The 18508-nt window shown below is 39.8% G+C and overlaps 1 protein-coding gene across 6 annotated transcripts in view; it reads left to right on the forward strand.

Annotated features, from left to right (window-relative positions):
* The window catches only part of Pld1 (phospholipase D1), a 197817-nt gene extending 180116 nt beyond the window's left edge, over nucleotides 1-17701 (forward strand). For all 6 annotated transcript variants that reach the window (XM_074073779.1, XM_074073780.1, XM_074073781.1 and 3 more), the window contains 3 exons: nucleotides 789-942; nucleotides 12521-12638; nucleotides 14170-17701. In XM_074073779.1, the coding sequence (XP_073929880.1) occupies nucleotides 789-942; nucleotides 12521-12638; nucleotides 14170-14394 (497 nt within the window). In that variant the 3' untranslated portion in view covers nucleotides 14395-17701. The remainder of the gene's footprint in view (nucleotides 1-788; nucleotides 943-12520; nucleotides 12639-14169) is intronic.
* The last annotated feature ends 807 nt before the right edge of the window (nucleotides 17702-18508 follow it).

The following is an 18508-nucleotide window of genomic DNA, read 5'->3' on the forward strand; positions in this document are numbered from 1 at the left end:
TACTTCACAAGTGAGGCAAGAGAAGGGAAAATCCACAGCAACTGTGGCAAGCTGCATTTGAGATTAGACTGATAGCTCTGAAATGTTCTCTTTGGCTTTAACATTCAAAAGAGTTAAAGTCTCTTCAGCCTGAATCTTGACCCTAAAGCAAAGCCATCTCCTGTACTAAGCTGGTAAGCATGCCTTTTTCTTCAAGTGCTTGTGTTGTATCAGAGTCCTTTGAGCCACAGAGAGAAAACTTAGTAAGTGTGCAAAACAATGAGGAAAATGTATTATTTCATATAATAGAAGGCCAGAAAGATCTGGTGTGGCTAGCTTAGTGACCTAAAGACCAGAGTTTTTCCTCTTTCTCTTCTCCATCCTCAGCTTGTCTGTTTGTTCCTTTGTGGTTGCAAAATGGCTGCAACAGTTCCCAGAATCATGACCTCATGCAGTACTTCAAGACAATATCCAAAGGCTGGAAAAGATAGTACCCATGCCTTCTGCTCTTTTATGCAAAGAAGAACTTCCTCAGAAACCCCTGGAAGACTTTCCTTCATGCTCCATTGGCCAGAACTATGCCAGTGCCAATTCTTTAGCCAGTGACTAGCTAACGAACTTCTGGAGACTGGCTGAGGCTGATGCACATTCACCACTTGGATAGGGAAGGCCCCACCTCCCTAAGACGCATCTTCCCTAGATAATCTGAACTAAATCAGGGTTTTATTAGCAGGAGGAATTGAGTGTGGAGGACACCCACCCGTGTCTGCCATGAGAAGGCCCCTCACATTAACTGCTTCTCCTTTCAGGCTCTGCCAACATCAATGACCGCAGCCTGCTGGGGAAACGTGACAGTGAAATGGCTGTCATCGTGCAGGACACGGAGACAGTGCCTGCCGTGATGGATGGAAAAGAGTACGAGGCCGGCCGCTTTGCTCATGGACTTCGGCTGCAGTGCTTTAGGTCAGCTCTCCAAAGATCTGCCTCTCTCGCCTTCGGGATCGGGGGCACTGGCGCCCAGGGTGACCTCTTGTCCTTAGCACTCCTGCCATGCCAGATTCTTGTCGAGAACAGTGTTTCCCACAGTAAATAATGTATACGTTAGTGTGCAAAATGACTACAAAGTACACAAACATTTTTTGTTTTAATACTCTAGTTTGTTTTTTTTTTTTTTGTAGTACAAGGGCCTTGAACTCAGGGCTTCACACTTGCAAGGCAGGTGCTCTACCACTTGAGCCACTCTGCCAGCCCAGTGCGCTATTGTTTTTATGTGTTATAGAACAAACTAACATTTTAAATATATTAATTGATTTAGAGCCAGGCCAGTTCAAACCATCTAGGACCTATTTAAGTTTATAAAGTTCATTTGTAAAAATCAGAATGGTTCAGTAATACAGGGATATAGTGTGAATTAGTATAAGGTTATGCCAGTGACTGCTGATGTCAGATTTAAATGAGGAAACCTCATGCTCAAGTTTAAGATGACTCCAGATATGAACGATCCCGATCGCAAGCAAGAGGCTGTGTGTTTTGAACAAATCTGTAATCCCAAACAAGAGGATGGCGATTTGAACAAACGCGTAGTCAGGCAGAGGGAACGCCGGGCCAGGAAGCAGGGGCTGCTGAGGATCCCAGAAGGCTGGGTTCTCCCTGCCCCCAGCTCCTGAAGTCATTCTTGTCTGCAGTGATCCTTCTAGAACCTTCCAGATCATGTCACTCCTCTGCTCAGTACTGTCTGATGACTTCTTGCCTCAGAAATAAGCAAGGAAGAAGTAAAATCCATAGAGACATACTGCTTTTCCCCCTGTCTGTGCAACACCCTGATCACTCTCCCACCTCAGGCCTGGTCAGGAAGTAGTGTTCTGACTCTAGACCTATCCTGTATGACTCTAGACCTATCTTGTGTGACTCTAGACCTATCCTGTATGACGACTCTAGTTCTATCCTGTATGACTCTAGACCTATCCTGGCCATGGCGCCTTGACTGCGGCACTACAGTGAGATACAGCAAGTGCCCCTCACAGAGCTAAGGCTATGCTTTGTGTTGCTTGGGGAAGGTCACTGCACTGTCACACGGTTGTTTTAATCTTGTATTAATGGTCTTGTTTGGAAACTGGATCACTTGCAGCAGAGAGGCACATTACTGAGCACATCCAACCCTGCAGAGACGGCACCCATTTCCCTCGTTCTTACCAGTCCCAACCTAGCTTTCCAGACCAAGAGAAGCTTCCATTCCAGAGACATTCATTCTGTAATCTTTATTCAAAGAGCTCTGCAAAGCCATCTCCCCAAATCTGTGTGTCTGTCAATATCTTCTGACAGCTTTTATTGCTGCACTTAGTGCCTCTGTTACTCATTGTCTTGCTAAGTAAGAATTTTTTCTTTTTTTTTTTTTTCATTTTTCTTTTATTATTCATATGTGCATACAAGGCTTGGTTCATTTCTCCCCCCTGCCCCCACCCCCTCCCTTACCACCCACTCCGCCCCCTCCCTCCCCCCCCACCCCCTCAATACCCAGCAGAAACTATTTTGCCCTTATCTCTAATTTTGTTGTAGAGAGAATATAAGCAATAATAGGAAGGAACAAGGGTTTTTGCTGGTTGAGATAAGGATAGCTATACAGGGCATTGACTCACATTGATTTCCTGTGTGTGGGTGTTACCTTCTAGGTTAATTCTTTTTGATCTAACCTTTTCTCTAGTACCTGTTCCCCTTTTCCTATTGGCCTCAGTTGCTTTAAGGTATCTGCTTTAGTTTCTCTGCGTTAAGGGCAACAAATGCTAGCTAGTTTTTTAGGTGTCTTACCTATCCTCACCCCTTCCTTGTGTGCTCTCGCTTTTATCATGTGCTCATAGTCCAATCCCCTTGTTGTGTTTGCCCTTGATCTAATGTCCACATATGAGGGAGAACATACGATTTTTGGTTTCAAACCATTGGTGTTTCAATGAACTGCTAATGTTAGTTTGTTTTGTTTAACAGGGGAGAATTTTAAATTATGACCCTGCTAATCAACCCATGACTGCCTACATATAAGGAAGCAAATAGTTCTTTTCAGTTCTAGAAGGACTTACATATTCTCTTTAAAGTGGCAGCCTTCTTTCTACTCTTTAAATCTATACTACTTATAGAAGGAGAGAATTCTGATTTGTAACTCTTTTGTTGTAGAAATTTGGCCAATACAAAAAAAAAAAGAACAATTCATCTGTAATACCACCATCCAGTGCTAACAATTTTTAAATTTTATTTTACAACTGACACACAAATTACACATATTTCCAAGGTACCATGTGATGTCACGCTGTATCTTCTCACTGTATAATGTTCAAATCAGGATAAGCATATGTACCTACTCAAACATTCAACATTTCTTTGTGATGAAAACATTCAAAATTCCTTCTACTAGCTTCTTTGAAACATAGTATTTCATCACTTTCTGTAGCCCCCCCCCTACTGTGCAATAGGACACTAGAAAATTTTCCCACCCAACTAAACCTTAGTAACTACTCACCAGCCTTCCTTCATCCCTCCTTTGCCCCAACTCTCGCCAGCACTGGTGGCCACCATTCTGCTCTCATCTATGAGACTGCCTTTTATACATTCCTGCATGAGTGAGATCAGGTAGTGCTTTTCTTCCTGTGCCTGTCTTCTTCACATAACTCATAGCAACAGTTACTTCCATGCTGTCATGAACATTTCATCCTCTTTGTGGCTGAATAGTTTTTCAGTAAGTAAATGTACCACACTTTCTTTATCCACTCATCACTTAGGTTGCTGCATGTTTTGGCTACTATGAATAGTAGTATAGTGAAAATAGGAGCGCAGATGTGTCTTTGACATGTGGGTTTTGTTTCCTTTGGCCATGCCCAGTAGTGGGATTGCTGGATCATGGGGAAGTTTGCATTTTAATTTTTTGTGGACCTCCGTATGGTTTTCCATATGGCTGTACCACTTTACATTCTTACTAACATGGTGTAAGGGATCCCTTCTCTCCACATCCTAGCTAGTGTGTTAACAATTTTAATGTTTGATATATAACATACGTAATATGAATAATATAATTTGAAGTTGGGTATCGTGATATCTCCAGCATTGTTCTTTTGACTGAGTATTGCCTTGGCTATTCGTGGCCTCTTGTGTTTCCATACAAATTTCACGGTATATTTTTCAATGTCTTTAATGAATGTCATTGGAATTTTGATGGGAATTGCATTAAACATGTAGATTACTTTTGGGAGTATAGACATTTTTACTATGTTGATTCTACCAATCCATGAGCATGGGAGATCTCTCCACTTTCTATAGTCTTCCTCAATCTCTTTCTTCAGAAGTTTATAGTTTTCCTTGTAGAGGTCGTTCACATCCATTGTTAGGTTTACACCTAGGTATTTGATTTTTTTTGAGGCTATTGTAAATGGAATTGTTTTCATATATTCTTTTTCAGTTTGTTCATTATTAGTGTATAGAAATGCATCTGTATGGGAATAGATTTCTCTAGATTCGGGAAATTTTCTGTAATTATTTTGTCGAATATATTACACATTCCCTTTGCTTGTACCTCTTCTCCTTCTTCAATGCCCATGATTCTCAGGTTTGGTCTTTTGATGGAGTTGGTGAGTTCTTGCCTTTTCTTTTCACAGGTCTTGAGTTGTTTAATTAATAGTTCTTCTGTTTTTCCTTTAATTATCATTTCATCTTTGAGTTCTGAGATTCTGTCTTCTGTTTGTTCTGTTCTGCTGGATTGGCCTTCCATTTTGTTTTTCAATTCTGTTTCGTTCTTTTTTCTGAGGTTTTCCATATACTGGGCCATTTCCTCTTTAATGTTGTCTATTTTTGTCCTGAGTTCATTTATTTCTTTATTTATCATGTTCTTTGTTTCACTTTCGTGTTTATACAGTGCTTCTATGGTTTCTTTTATTTCTTCTTGTGCTTTTTCAAATTCTCTATTTTTGTTGTCTTGGAAGTTCTTGAGTGTCTCCTGTACATTTTGGTTGACCATATTCAGTATCATCTCTATAAAATTCTCATTGATTACCTGTAGTATTTCTTCTTTTAGATTGGTCTTGTGGTTTCATTGGGTTCTTTGGCATAGTTTATCTTCATTTTGTTGGAGTCTGGATCTGAATATCTGTTTTCTTCATTTCCCTCTGGTTCCTGTACTAATTTTTTGCTGTGGGGAAACTGGTTTCCCTGTTTTTTCTGTCTTCCTGTCATTGCCCTTGGTGTTGGTATTGTCCCTGTACTGTGTGTAAGTAAGTATTTTCTAGCTTGTAATAATAACAATGGAGATATTTAGAATGGAAGGGTGAGAGGAGAGGGAAAGCAAAGAAGTTAAAGAAAAAGGGAAAAACAAATAAACAAGTAGAAAAAAAAACCAACCAAACAAACAAAAGTTTCAAAGATATAAACAGGGAGCGATAGTGTACTAATCAACAGTAAGCTGAACAGGCATTAGAGAGACAGAGAGAGGATTGAAAATAAAAAATAAAATAAATTAAATAAATAAATAAATGGAAAAAAAATCTCCAAGTTCAAATGCAACAAAGTTTCAGTCTTAATAATTTTGATGTTGGTTCCTCAGCCTCCATTCCTGGAGATGGTGCCTCAGAAGTAGTTCTCTCATTGTCTCATCAAAGGGGAAAAAAGCTAAAACAAAACACAAAACAAAACAAAAAAAAAAAAACCCACAAAGTGTCTCAAGTTCAAGTGCAATACAGTTTCAGTAAGTTTTTCAGCATGCAGGTGTAGTTTGGTTGTTTTCTCATCAAAGGTAGGGAGAGAGAAAAAAAAAGTCTGGAGACAGGTCTGTGAATGGCTATCAGCCTGCTGTGCCTGGAGGCGTTATTTATGCAGATCTCTGGGGTGAGCTTAACACTCACCTGGCCCCACAGGCTTTGTTTGTTCTGAGTTCTCCTGTGTGGGAGCCTCTGATACAAGCTTTCCCCTTTCCAAGCACACTGGGGGAGGTGACACTGCACCCACTTTCTCAGGCCTGCATGTTTATTTACAGTTCACATGGGAAGTGGATCTTCCCCCCTCTCCTGTGGAGTTTTCCTCCCACCACGCTTTTACAAGCTTTCCTGCTCCTGATTGCTGGGCATGTGCTGCTGCTCCTGCCTTCTCAGGCCGTGTGTGTTTACAGTTCCCAGAGGGATTCCCCTCCCCCCCTTCAGCACTCAGGGTGCCCGCCCTCTTTGCTATGTGTCTTTTTTATTGTTGTTGTTTATTTCAGTTTGTTTTTTTCTCTTTTTTTCCCTGGGTGGAGGTCGGTCTGTCCAGGGGGCTATGCTGATCTGGCCCAGGGTTGTCTGTGGGGGTACCACGTACCGCTTAGCTCACCTTGTCCTTGTCTTCCCAAGCTGTCTGGGCGTGGGCATCTGGCAGCCCGGGGACCCTCCTGGTTTTTCTGTTTAATGTGAAGTGGAGATGCTATGTGCAGGCTGGAGGTGTAGAGGAGTCAAAGTTTTGCCTCTTCTCGGTGGTTTTTCCTGTAAGGTGTATCTCCAGCATCTCTCCAAGATTTTACTTTAGGAGGCACACTTTCTGCTTCCTCCCTCTAGCCGCCATCTTGGAATCTCTGCCTTGGTTTCCACTGCTATTTGGTATCCAGCCTCTAGCCTCTGAGATGACCTTTCCAGCCTCTCTATATTATCAAGCAGATGTGCCCTCTGGTTCTCTGAGGAATTCCCATCATCCCCTAGGAGCTCATTCTGTACTTCATCACTGTAGGCGATCCATTACCTTTTCTATAAAACAAAACAAAAAGGGAAAGAGGGAGATGAACGTTAGAAAGTAAAGGCTTCCAAGCATTGTTGGAATCAAGGCTGATCATCTCCTCTCACTAACTTTTGCCTGGGCTGGCCTTGAACTGTGATCCTCCTGTCTCTGCCTACTGAATAGCTAGGATTACAGGCAGGTGCCCTTCTTGTACAACATTCCAATGGCTGCATCATACTGCATTGTATGTATGTACTATATTTCCTTAGATGAATACCTTACTGTTTGGTAGATTTTTGGCCAATATAAAAAATGCTTATGTTCTTAGGGACAATCTTGTTTGCTTCTTGTTTCCATAATCCTTTCCCTCTTACTTCTTGTTTTATAACTAGCCATCTTTATTCCTTCTATTTTTACTGAGTTCCATTATCTTAGTTAATCTTTGCCAATTTGTTGGATTTCAAGTGGGAATTATTGTAATCTGCATTTTTTTTGGTTTTATAAAAATGTGGTTTTTAGTCATGAATAATTGTTCTTTTGCAAATTACCTGGTCTGTTCATGACCTTTGCCCATTTTTTGGAATGTTTTACTGTCTTTGTGTGTGTGTGTGTGTGTGTGTGTGTGTGTGTGTGTGTGGTATTAGGGTTTGAACTCAGGGCCTACACCTTGAGCCACTCCATGAGCCCTTTTTTGTGATGGATTTTTTCAAGATAGGGTCTCATGAACTATTTTCCTCTGGCTGGCTTTGAACTGTGATCCTCCTAATCTCTGCTTCCTGAGTAGCTAGGATTGCGGGCATGAGCCACAAGTGCCTATCTGTTTTACTATCTTTTAATGACCTATGAATACTTTACATATGATGTTAATTCCTTTGTTGAATATGCTACAAATATGGTTGGTCAATTGCCTTTTAATCCTATTTAATAGAGTTTTGGAGGAGAACTTCTCAAGTCTTATTAAACAAATGTATCAAATATTCCCCTTTTCTTATATCCTTATAATAGTTTCTTCAGCCCAAGATCAAACATTTACTCATGGTTTTTCTAGTATCTGTTTGAGTTTACCTTTTTCTTATAACATGGGCAGTTTTTTGTTTGTTTGTTTTTTGAGGCAGCATCTCCTATGTAGCTCAGGCTGCCATAGAATTCATGGACCTGACTCAACCTCCTAAATGCTGGGATTGCAGGCATGTACCACCATGCCCAGGAGGGAGGTTTATTTTCATGTAAGAAACAAGGCAGGGGCTTTAACTTTTCTCCCCAGTGAACCAAGTGACCCAGAGTTTTATCATGTGTGACAGTACCCTCCCTGTTTAAGCGTCAGTGCCTCTTTATGATATATGGAATTGCCGTGTATTTCAACTTTCCCTCGCTCTATTAAATGATATTAAAAGTCTGTTCACTTGCCTGCCATCATGGTACCCCTTTCACTACTGCGGCTGTGCAGTTCATTACTATTTTTGCCATACTGGTTCCTCAAATTAGTGTTTCTTTTCTTAATAATTTTGACAATTTTTAAGTATTCATTCTTGAACTTGAACCTTAGAATTATTTACTCAAGTTCTGTCACATCCTTATTAGTTTTTTTAAAAATTGGGATTGTGGCAGATTTCTAGATCAATATAAAAAGAATTGCTACCTTTCCAATATTGAGTCATCCAACCAAAAAACAATGTACGGGCTTCAATTTATTCAATTCTTTTGTTCTTCAGTAAGCCTTTAGACTTTTCATTATGGCCAGTAAATCACTCGTTTTTTTCTTTTATGCTGATCCTTTGCATTTTATGAGAAGTGTATTTCTAGGTACTTTCATTTTTCCTGGCAATTTTCACACTGTCTTAAAAAGGCAATTGTGCTTGAACAATTATTTTTGCTTTATCCAATGACAAAGCACCACAGAAACCTCATGTCAATTTTAGCCTTTCTTTATTAGGAAATGTTCTCAAAGATAAATATTGTGGCCTAGAGCACAGCCATTTTCTCACTTTAAAAAATGCAGCTTCAATCCATTTTCCATCTGGGCTATTTTTGAATAGAAATCGAGAGACACATTTCAACGTGAAATCAACTCTAAATACAGACAGAGTCAACCATCAGAGTACTGCACTGAATGTCACAACTGTGAGCTGAACAGTTCATTAAGTCCTAGAAAATTATCCAAACTTTACTGATAAAACCATCACTCAACAGAAACAGTTACCCACCCAAGTAGAGCTCAGGACCATTTAAAGTGATAGACATGAGGAATGGAAAGAACAGAAATAACTTTCTGCAGTTTTTCTACCTTCCTACTTTTTACAGTTAAATCCTAAATACACATCAGCATAAAATCAAAGTAGTGTTTGGGCTGGAGGAGTGGCAGGCATAAGGTCATGAGTTCAAACCCTAGTTCTGTGCCCCCAAAAAAGAGTACTTCATGTTATTTTTACTGTGCATTTTAATGTAATTTTCTCACAATTAAAAAACTGACAAGGAAAATAATTCATTGCAAAATATTTCCCTTATAGACTTATTTACATAGTTTTCCTACAAACACACCCTTTACTGATAACTTGGTGGGTACATTGCCTTGCCTGTTGTTTTATTTTAAAAGAAACATGACAGAAATACTCTCAGTTATGTTTTCAGCTCCTTAGACCTGGCCCAGATTAAAACTACTATCATAATTGACTTTTTGTCATAATGCACTCTGCTTCACATTTGATGCAGTAACATTTTGCTTTGAGTTTCAGTTAATAGCCAGCATCTAGGTGCAAACAGCAACCCTTAAATCTTTATTTTTAAATTATTCCCATACTGTCTGAAGGAGGTATTTTTTGAAGTGGAAATGGAAGTGTTGAGGTTATAAAAGTCATGAATCCCACTGAGCCTATGGTACCAGCTCCATTTCTTTCAAAGAATTTTTATATAGTAGAAAAAGTGAAGACTAAAACTAAAATGAGTTTCCTTTAATCCCTATAAAATTGAGTTTTTTCACAAGTTAATAACTTTGGAGGCAACTGGAAAGAAATGCAGAGTGAAGGGCATTGGGTTGGTACAGCCTTTCCTGGAGTAATGTTGCTTATTCTTTGACTCAGAAATTTTAATTCTAGAATTTCTCCTAATGAAATAACCACAGAAATTCACAAATATTATATCTGATGAATAGATTATGTTCATTGTAGCATTGTTCAAAAAAATGAAAAATTAGAAACCACACAAATATCCATAATAAAATAATTGGTGACATAAATTTCACATGCCAGAAAACTCTTCAGACAATAAAACTGATGATGTAAATCTACATTTATTTAAATAATAAATAAATAGAGGATAAAGCCTAATGATGTCCATATTAGTTAACCCATTGGTGAGTTTTTATCTCCATGGACTGCAGGACACCCCATCCTCTGGCTGTCCTCCAGCCTTGCTGGTTGTTCCTCTCCCTATCATTGAGCTACCCTACCTAGGTCCTTGTCTTTGTTTACATTCACTCCTCTGGTGAACTCAGTAAAAAGTATATGATTTTATAAGCACAAAGATGAGGGCAATTCTCAGATTTCTATCTCTAGCCAAGCTTTCTGTAGTAAACTCCAGATCAGTTTATCCCACTGCCTACTCAGCATTGCCACTTGCATATTTAATAGATAACTCAGAAGGCTCAAATTGAATTCCTGGTCTTCTCCCACACACTGGGTGTACCCACAGAAATCTCCATTAGCCAATGGCACAACATTCTTCTAGTTGATCAGGACAGTAATCTGTTAGTCATCCTTGATGTCCCATTTTTATCTCAGATCCTTTCCACTCAGTAAAATCAGTTGGCTCTATCTTCGCCTTCAGTACCACCCAGACTAGAGCCACTCTCTCTTACTGCCATGGCTCCTAACTAGCCTCCCTGTTTTATCCCTTGCCCCCCACAGTCTACTTTAAATCCAGCAACTATGTTGACATGTAAGTCAGATGCTGTTACTCCTGTGTCTGCTGTCTACAGGGAGTCTCCATCTCGCTCAGTGTAACACCCAAAGTCTTTATATGGCCTGTTTTCCCATTGCTCTTTCCAGTAGTACAAGCCTTTCTGATCTTTTTTGAACCTACAAGTCCTGTGAGAAAAGGCTTTGGTCTCATTTTACCTTAATTACTAGTATATTTCCAAACTTTAGTTTCCTATCTACAAAATGGGAATCATCTTCCCCATTCTACTTCACAGGATAAAAATGGAAGTGCTTTTTAATTCTAGAGCCCTCTTTAAGAACAAGAGTTATTATGATTCTCAAATATGATTTCTAAAACTTGTCTCACTTGCTTGATGGTTTCTTACTATTTCTAGCCTCCTGTTTATATATGATGAAGTCAGTCAACATCTAGTATGTGGTTTCTTTTATGCCAGGTACTCTAGGGATATGAGAGTAGCCAGGTTGTGGTTTCTCAAAGAAATTACATTCCAGTAGTGGAAAGTGAGCCTGTTAAAAAGAGAGTACATAAAATATTGTGAGTGCTCTGATGAAAAACAAAGCATAAGCCAGGCACCAGTGGCTCACACCTGTAATCCTAGCTACTTGGGAGGCTGAGATCAGGAGGATAGCAGTTCCAGGACAACCCCTGGCAAAAAAAAACTTCATGAGACCACATTTCAATGGGAGAAAGCTGGCTGTGGTGGTGCATCCCTGTCATCCCAGTGAAGGCAGGAAACTTGTTAAAATAAGAGGATCAAGGTCCAGACTGGCCTGGGCAAAAAGCAAGACCTTATCTCCAAAATAACCAAAGCAAAAGGGCTGGAGGCATGGCTCAAGCAGTGAAGTACCTGTGTAGCAAGTGTGAAGCCCTGAATTCAAAATCCCAATACCACCAACAAAACAAAGCATATATGAAGCACAGCTGGGAAGAATGGAAGAATGTTAAAATTTCCCTGGATTAACTGGAAGATAGGAGAAGGGAGAGTTATAAACAATTTTATCTAGCTGGTGTGGTAGGGTGGCTCAAGTAGTAGAGTTCTTATCTAGTACACACAAACCCTGGTTCCAATCCCCAGTATCTGAGGGAAAAGAAAGCTTTGTAGAGCTGACCTTGTATTGAATCTTAAAATGATGGTAGGGAGAATTAGGTAAGCAGGTGGGGGAAAAGCAAAATCTCCCTGACCACACCAATTTCATTTTCTTAAAGCATACTCTGTTATGTCTGACAATTATAATTCATTACTTTTTGGGTGGTTTTTTTCTTCACTTTTGGTCTCACTTACCAAATTTAACTACCCAAGGAATTGCACATTCTTCTTATTTATTTCTGTATCCAAGAGTTCAGCATAGTGTTTGGCCCAAAGGAAGGGAAGAGAAGAAAGGGGGTGAGGCAAAGAAGGAAGGGAAGGAGGGAAAGACGGAAGGAAAGAAGGCCATGGCATGTTTAAAAGCACAGGTTTTGGAGACAGTTGGCCCTGGTTGGAGTCGCAACTCTAACACTTATCACTTGAGGTCTGTATGACTTCAAACACGTTTTTGTTTTTTTTTTTTAACTCTCTATGCTTTGATTCCTTTATCTACAAAACGAATATAAGAACAATTGTTTTTTCACAAAGTCCTTGCAGTCCTTGGAAAGGGATCTGGCACATGTTTGAGTGCTAGAATATAGATAAATAGACAGACATATAGATAGTAGGTAGATAGATTGATAGATAGATGGAATATATATTTAGTTTTAGTTTTAATGGTTTCTTTGATCCCCATCCTCCCCCCAAAAAAAACCCCTTTGACTCCTATGGTTGAGTGCATGAATTGCTGTTATCATTAGAAATAACATGGTCAGCAAACTTCTTTGTCTCAGTTACTCAACTTGGAGGTTACTTATATTTCAGAGTTGTCCTTGGCTATATTTCTGACCCAAGTGAGGACATTCAGGATCCAGTGAGTGACAAATTCTTCAAGGAGGTGTGGGTCTCAACAGCAGCTCGAAATGCTACAATTTATGATAAGGTAAGGTTTTCCAATTTCTTCTCTCTCTCTCTCTCTCTCTCTCTTCATTAAATCTTATCACAAAAAGCCATCATTATTTCTGCATTTTGTTGATAGTGAATATTCTTAATGAGCATAAAAGAATGCCCCTTCGCAGACATTGAAAAGCAAAGTTGAAAGGCATCATGAATTACAGTCTGGAAGAGGATTTAGTGACATCCGCCCTCTCACCTGATCCGGGAGTCTCATCATATGCATCCTTAGCTTTGAATGAGTTTAGTGACAAAGACAAGGGATCCAAAATGATCAGACCTAAGTTCAGCCCAGTTCCCCCAGTGGCTGGTGATATAACTGTGTACAGGGACTTGGCTTTCTGAGACTTCCTTTCCTCCTAAATTGAAAGGATGTTCATCAGACTGGTTACAAGGATAAAAAAAAGAATCTATTAAATGTATTCAACATGTAATGCATATAAAATAGTATCTATCCTTTTGATAAAGTTTCAAAGTAACAAGACATGTCCTTTGCTGGAGTGCTGTAATTTTAGAAAAGTGTCTTAAACCCAGCTTCATTTGATTCATAGCAAATATATCTCCTGGTGAGTTCTCACCATTGTTATTATAAGGACTGTTCAAGAGGTAAGTAGATAGTAGAACAGGTTACCTAATGAAGTAACCAACTTCCAATGATGGAAAATACTGAAGCTGAGATCTGTTGACTACCTACAGGAAGCTGAGTGAGACTACCTTCTTCCTCGTGACTCTGAGTCACTTCCAGCAAGGAGCTTTCATCTTTCTTAATCACACATGATAATTATCTATATTGCTCTTTTCATATTGAGGACTCAAAGCCATGATCAAATAGTCCATGTGCATAGAGTCTTTTGAAATATAATTTTACAAATGCATTGTATGTCTTATCTGGGTCCTGAATTGGAGGCAAAGGGATAGTGGTAAAAGACATTTGGGGAATAATTGGATGAATTCAGATATGAACCCTATCTTAAATGATATTGTGGAATTAATTTGCTTAGGTGGGAGAATGGAATTGTGATTGTATAGACATATGTCCTTATTCTTAAGAAACACACGCTGACATATGCAGCAATGAGGTATTATGATGTCTGAAGCTTATTTTCAATGGGCAAAGTGTCGACAATTGATAGCATTAAGTAAAGGTGCCTATATGAGCATCTTTCAAAATCAGAAAGCCAGGGGAAATATACTACTGCAACTTCCCTCTAGACCAGAACCTCCAGCGAAATTTAGGGGTGATTAATATCCAAAAAAGAATTAACCTTCGTGCTAATTCATGCTGCAGTTAGTAACCTGTGCAGATGAGCTAAAAGAACCTCGCTATGATTTCTTTTTAATGGAAGCAAATATAGCTGTTGCTTTGTGGTAAATAAGAGCACCAACTCTTAAGCCTTAACATAAAACACTAATGTATTTCATAAAATAAAGCTTTTGCCTGTTGGAATGAGTATTTATCATAAAGAGTACGTGCTCTCTTTTAAACAAATCACTCAATTTTCAATTTGTGTTTTAATCAGGTGTTCCGGTGCCTTCCTAATGACGAAGTACACAATTTAATGCAACTGAGAGACTTTATAACCAAGCCTATCTTAGCAAGGGAAGATCCCATTAGAGCTGAGGAAGAACTAAAAAAGATCCGTGGGTTCTTGGTGCAATTTCCCTTTTATTTCCTTTCTGAAGAAAGCCTGCTGCCTTCTGTTGGAACCAAAGAAGCCATAGTGCCCATGGAGGTTTGGACTTAGCAGATAGACACGTTTGCAACTCAAGGACTTCCATTCTGAAGACCATATTGTACACAGTGACTTCCTGGGATCTTACACCAAAGCCAGGCCTGAGACACTCTTAGGTCTAACACATGGACCTTTTCCAATGGCTGGGAAGGGCTGTGATCATACTGGTGTAAGAACAGTGAACGTCAGCAAGACTGCCTGTCCTTGCGCAAGGGGCTTCTTTCTTTTTGCCAGCATGTACTGAACAACTTAAAACATATGAGCAAATTCCACGATACTTACCAAAATTTCTTTCCTTTGCTAACAAGAATCTACCTGTGCCGGTGGCTCACGCCTGTAATCCTAACTACTCAGGAGGCAGAGATCAGGAGGATCATGGTTCGAAGCCAGCCCAGGCAAATAATTCCTGAGACCCTATCTTGAAAAACCCACCACAAAAATAGGGCTGGTGGAGTGGCTCAAGGTGAAGGCCCTGAGTTCAAGCCCCACTACTACAAAAAATAATAATAATAATGTAGAATCTACCTGTAACTGAGATCCAGGTTGCCAAAAGTTGCCTGAACTTGCTTGTTCTTTTGTGACCTTCATTTATGCAGTCAGTGTCTGCCTGATTCGTCCTCATCTTGTAATCCAGGTAACACTGTTTCGACTACCTACCATTTACCGTAACAGCTGTGGAGCTGCTTCAATATTCCTCAAGGTTACATGGGATTCCGCTCCATCTGGTCCTGAAGTAGGAGGGTTCACCTGACCAAGGGCATTGTCATTGTTCCTTTTCAATTACTGTAGGGACAGAGCAGACTTTACACAGCAGCCCATGTTACGCACTTCTGATAACATTGACACTATAACTCAACACCACAGGGCAAGGGGAAGAAACTAAATTCCAGTACTGAAGCAGAGATTTCACTTTGTTCCCAAAAGCACTGCCAAGATTGAGCCCACCTGATCAAATTGGAAAACACATTTGGATATTTGATTACACAGTAACCAGAGAAAACTCAGATAGAGCACACAGCCTTCAGAAATCTCCTAGGAGTCAGTGGATCTCTGCTACAAATAAGAAGATGACTTACAGTTCTGTAAAATTTCCTGTCATTCTTAGTCACTGGATTGACTGAAATTTGAATTTTTTCATTGCAGAAACCAGTGAATGCAATTTGTCTTTCAAGAGACTTTGTGACTCCAAGTTAATAAGTCAAGTCTAACCTTATTTGAAATTCAGCTCTCCCACTGTGTTATCTTCTTTAAGAAAAGAGTAATCGACTATAAACTATTTGGTACCTTGCTTGCATTGCTAAATATATACTAACATTCCACCAGAACTTCTGAAGAAGTTAGGATAATTATTCACATTGTCCTAGTCTATGAATTGTTCTGGAACCCATTTTCTTATCCAGATAGCATGGTAACTTTTGACAGACCGAACCTCTAGTCCTTCTAAGCAGAACTACTCTCACAAGCCGAAGAGCTCAGGTGGGTTCCCAGGAGGTCCAGGACCAGTAAACATGGTGTAGGGGTGGTGATCACATACAGTAAGGGACTAGCTGGACAGAATCTCCTTTGGGCTGTTCTTCAATGCACACAACCCCTATTTTCATGAACTAGTATGCCAGCCATGAGTATACAGGCACCACAAAGCCAGTGGAATGGATTAGTGGAAGAGAGAGACAGTGTCACTCTCAAGAGAGGATTTCACAACTAGGGAACATTTCACAAATGAAGTGGGATTTTGAAACCAACAATGGAAATGAATGTTTTTATGAATAACTTATTTCTCATATGACTGAAGATGATAGAATGACTTCATTCATAGCTGTTGTAAATTAGACATTTTATATTGACAAAAGAAGGTTGGATTGCATTTGAAGTATTGAATGTATGTGGAATACCTAAGGATTTCTTATATTTTATTTCACAATATTTTTAAACCTTAGAACAGTCAACAAACTGGCTCTTGGTTTTGTGCAAGATGTTCTCATAAAAAATAAATGGTCCTGAAAGGACCCTTACTAAGTCATTTGACCCAGCTCCTCCCCATGTTATAGCTGAGACACTGAGGCTCAGATTGGATGAACGAATGAATTAAACCTACCCAATATCTGGATGGTGGAACTGGAACCAACAAAATTACTGCATCCTGTTAGCCTCTCCTCACTTCCTCAATGCCCACAAATGAGGGCATGCAGCAAGTAGATTTCAGACAGGATATCTTTAAGCTGTTTTGAACCCTGTGGCACCATATGTTTATGTGTTTGTCTGTCTCCCCCTACTAGAATGGAAGCTCTGCAGAGCAGGGACCTGTCTGTATGTTGTTCATAGTGCATCCCAAGAGCCCCGAACAGTGCCTAGCTTATAGGAGAAGTCAATAAATGTTTGTGGAATGAATAAACAAGGTAGAGGAGAAAACTAATGAGATGAAAAACAGGCAAGAAGTCTTACTGCTGGTTTCTGTGACAAATTTTTCTACTGCATCTTCTCAAAGGCAAGATGCTTATCTACCAAGAGGTGACAAGATTTACTTAGAGCCATCTTATAGAAAATTCAGTGCAATAATCGCCTCTTTTTGCAATAGCAGTTCACATAGTGCAGCATTCTGCAAAGATTGCTTGGGATGTGGACGTGAGAAGTACTGCATGACCCAATTACCTGTCGTTCTCTGACACTATTACTCTCTGCCAGAAGTGCAAACCATCTCTCATAACATTGCCATGTCTGATTGAAAAAACCTTTAAAGTGTAACAGTGAAAAACTCTTCTGAATCTGCTCAACACTTCAAATTGAGTATAATTTTTTAAAATGCCTATAAATGCTATACCTGACATCCTGCTAATCTCTGTGATAATTTTTGTTTTCAAAAAAGGGAAAAGTCTGTTATTACAAGAGATGAAGGGTAGGGAGTGGCCATGGTCTGATGAAGATGTTCAGATGGAATACCTAAACTTTGTCATTGTAGGACAACTTTCACACAGCCAGACTAGCACAGGCTTTGGTTCTGAATCAGATTTTCTGGTGATTCGCCCTTCAATGCAATGTTCTTAATTCTGCACTCTAATGCATCACAGAGGGGCACAGAGAGATGATTGTGTGGCATATTGTGAAGCAAAATGCTGATTTGCAAAGTGCCTTTCCAAGAAAATTTTGTCTGTAGGTACTCAAAATATGGACAGTTAATTTCTTATGTAAGAACTTGGGAAACTGTGCTGGGAATTAACAGTCTTATTGATGACAACAGCAAGCTGGGAAGTAGTTTTGCAGATGTGAGACTGGGAGAATAATTTTATGGATGAATAATAAAGAACCTGCACTTCTCTCTGCAGCTCCTTCTTCCTCATTCCTTATCTCCAATCAGAGCACCACAGGAGGGAGGAGGATCATGGCCTGAGACTGGCCCAGGGCAAAAGTGAGACCCTATCTGAAAAACAAACTAAAGCAAAAAGGGCTGGGATCATGGCCCAAGTCATAGAGCACTTGCCTAGAGAGCAAGGCACTGAGTTCAAACTCCAGGTACTAGTGTGGTCTGTTTCTAGTGAGTGCTTTCTTCCTGGCTTGTCAAAGGTCACCTTGTCACTGTGTGACCTCTTGGTGTGAGTGGGGGAGACAGAGAGAGAGAGAAAATAATTTGGTGTCTCTTCTTGTGAGGCAGTAGTCTCTCATGAGGACCCCACAGTCATGACCTTGTGGAACTAATTTCCTTCCGAAGACCCCACCTCTGAACACCAATACATTGGGGGTTGGGGTTTCCACAAAGACATACAGGCATTCAGTGTACAACACACTTCAACATCAAGTCTTCTGGTTAATTCATACTTTCAAGTGATTTCTAGATTCTCTGCTGTCAGTTATTCCTGGCAGTTTGGAGACTGAAGATGAGTTGACCAGATCTAAATATTGAAAAATTCTTGAATTTAGAAATTTGCTGGAATAAGAATCCATCAGCATCTTCCAATAACATGCAGGGAGAAGAATCAATGGGTTGTTGTCATTGTTATTACTATTTCGTGGCACGGGGTTTGAACTCAGGGCCTCATGCTTAGTAGGCAGGCTCTCTATCAAATTGAGCCACACTCTAAGCCCAAATTTGTGCTATTTTTAAAGAAGGGAGAATACCCTAATATTATGATCC

Source organism: Castor canadensis, chromosome 5 (assembly GCF_047511655.1).
Source record: "Castor canadensis chromosome 5, mCasCan1.hap1v2, whole genome shotgun sequence".
In the NCBI taxonomy this organism is placed as follows: domain Eukaryota; kingdom Metazoa; phylum Chordata; class Mammalia; order Rodentia; family Castoridae; genus Castor; species Castor canadensis.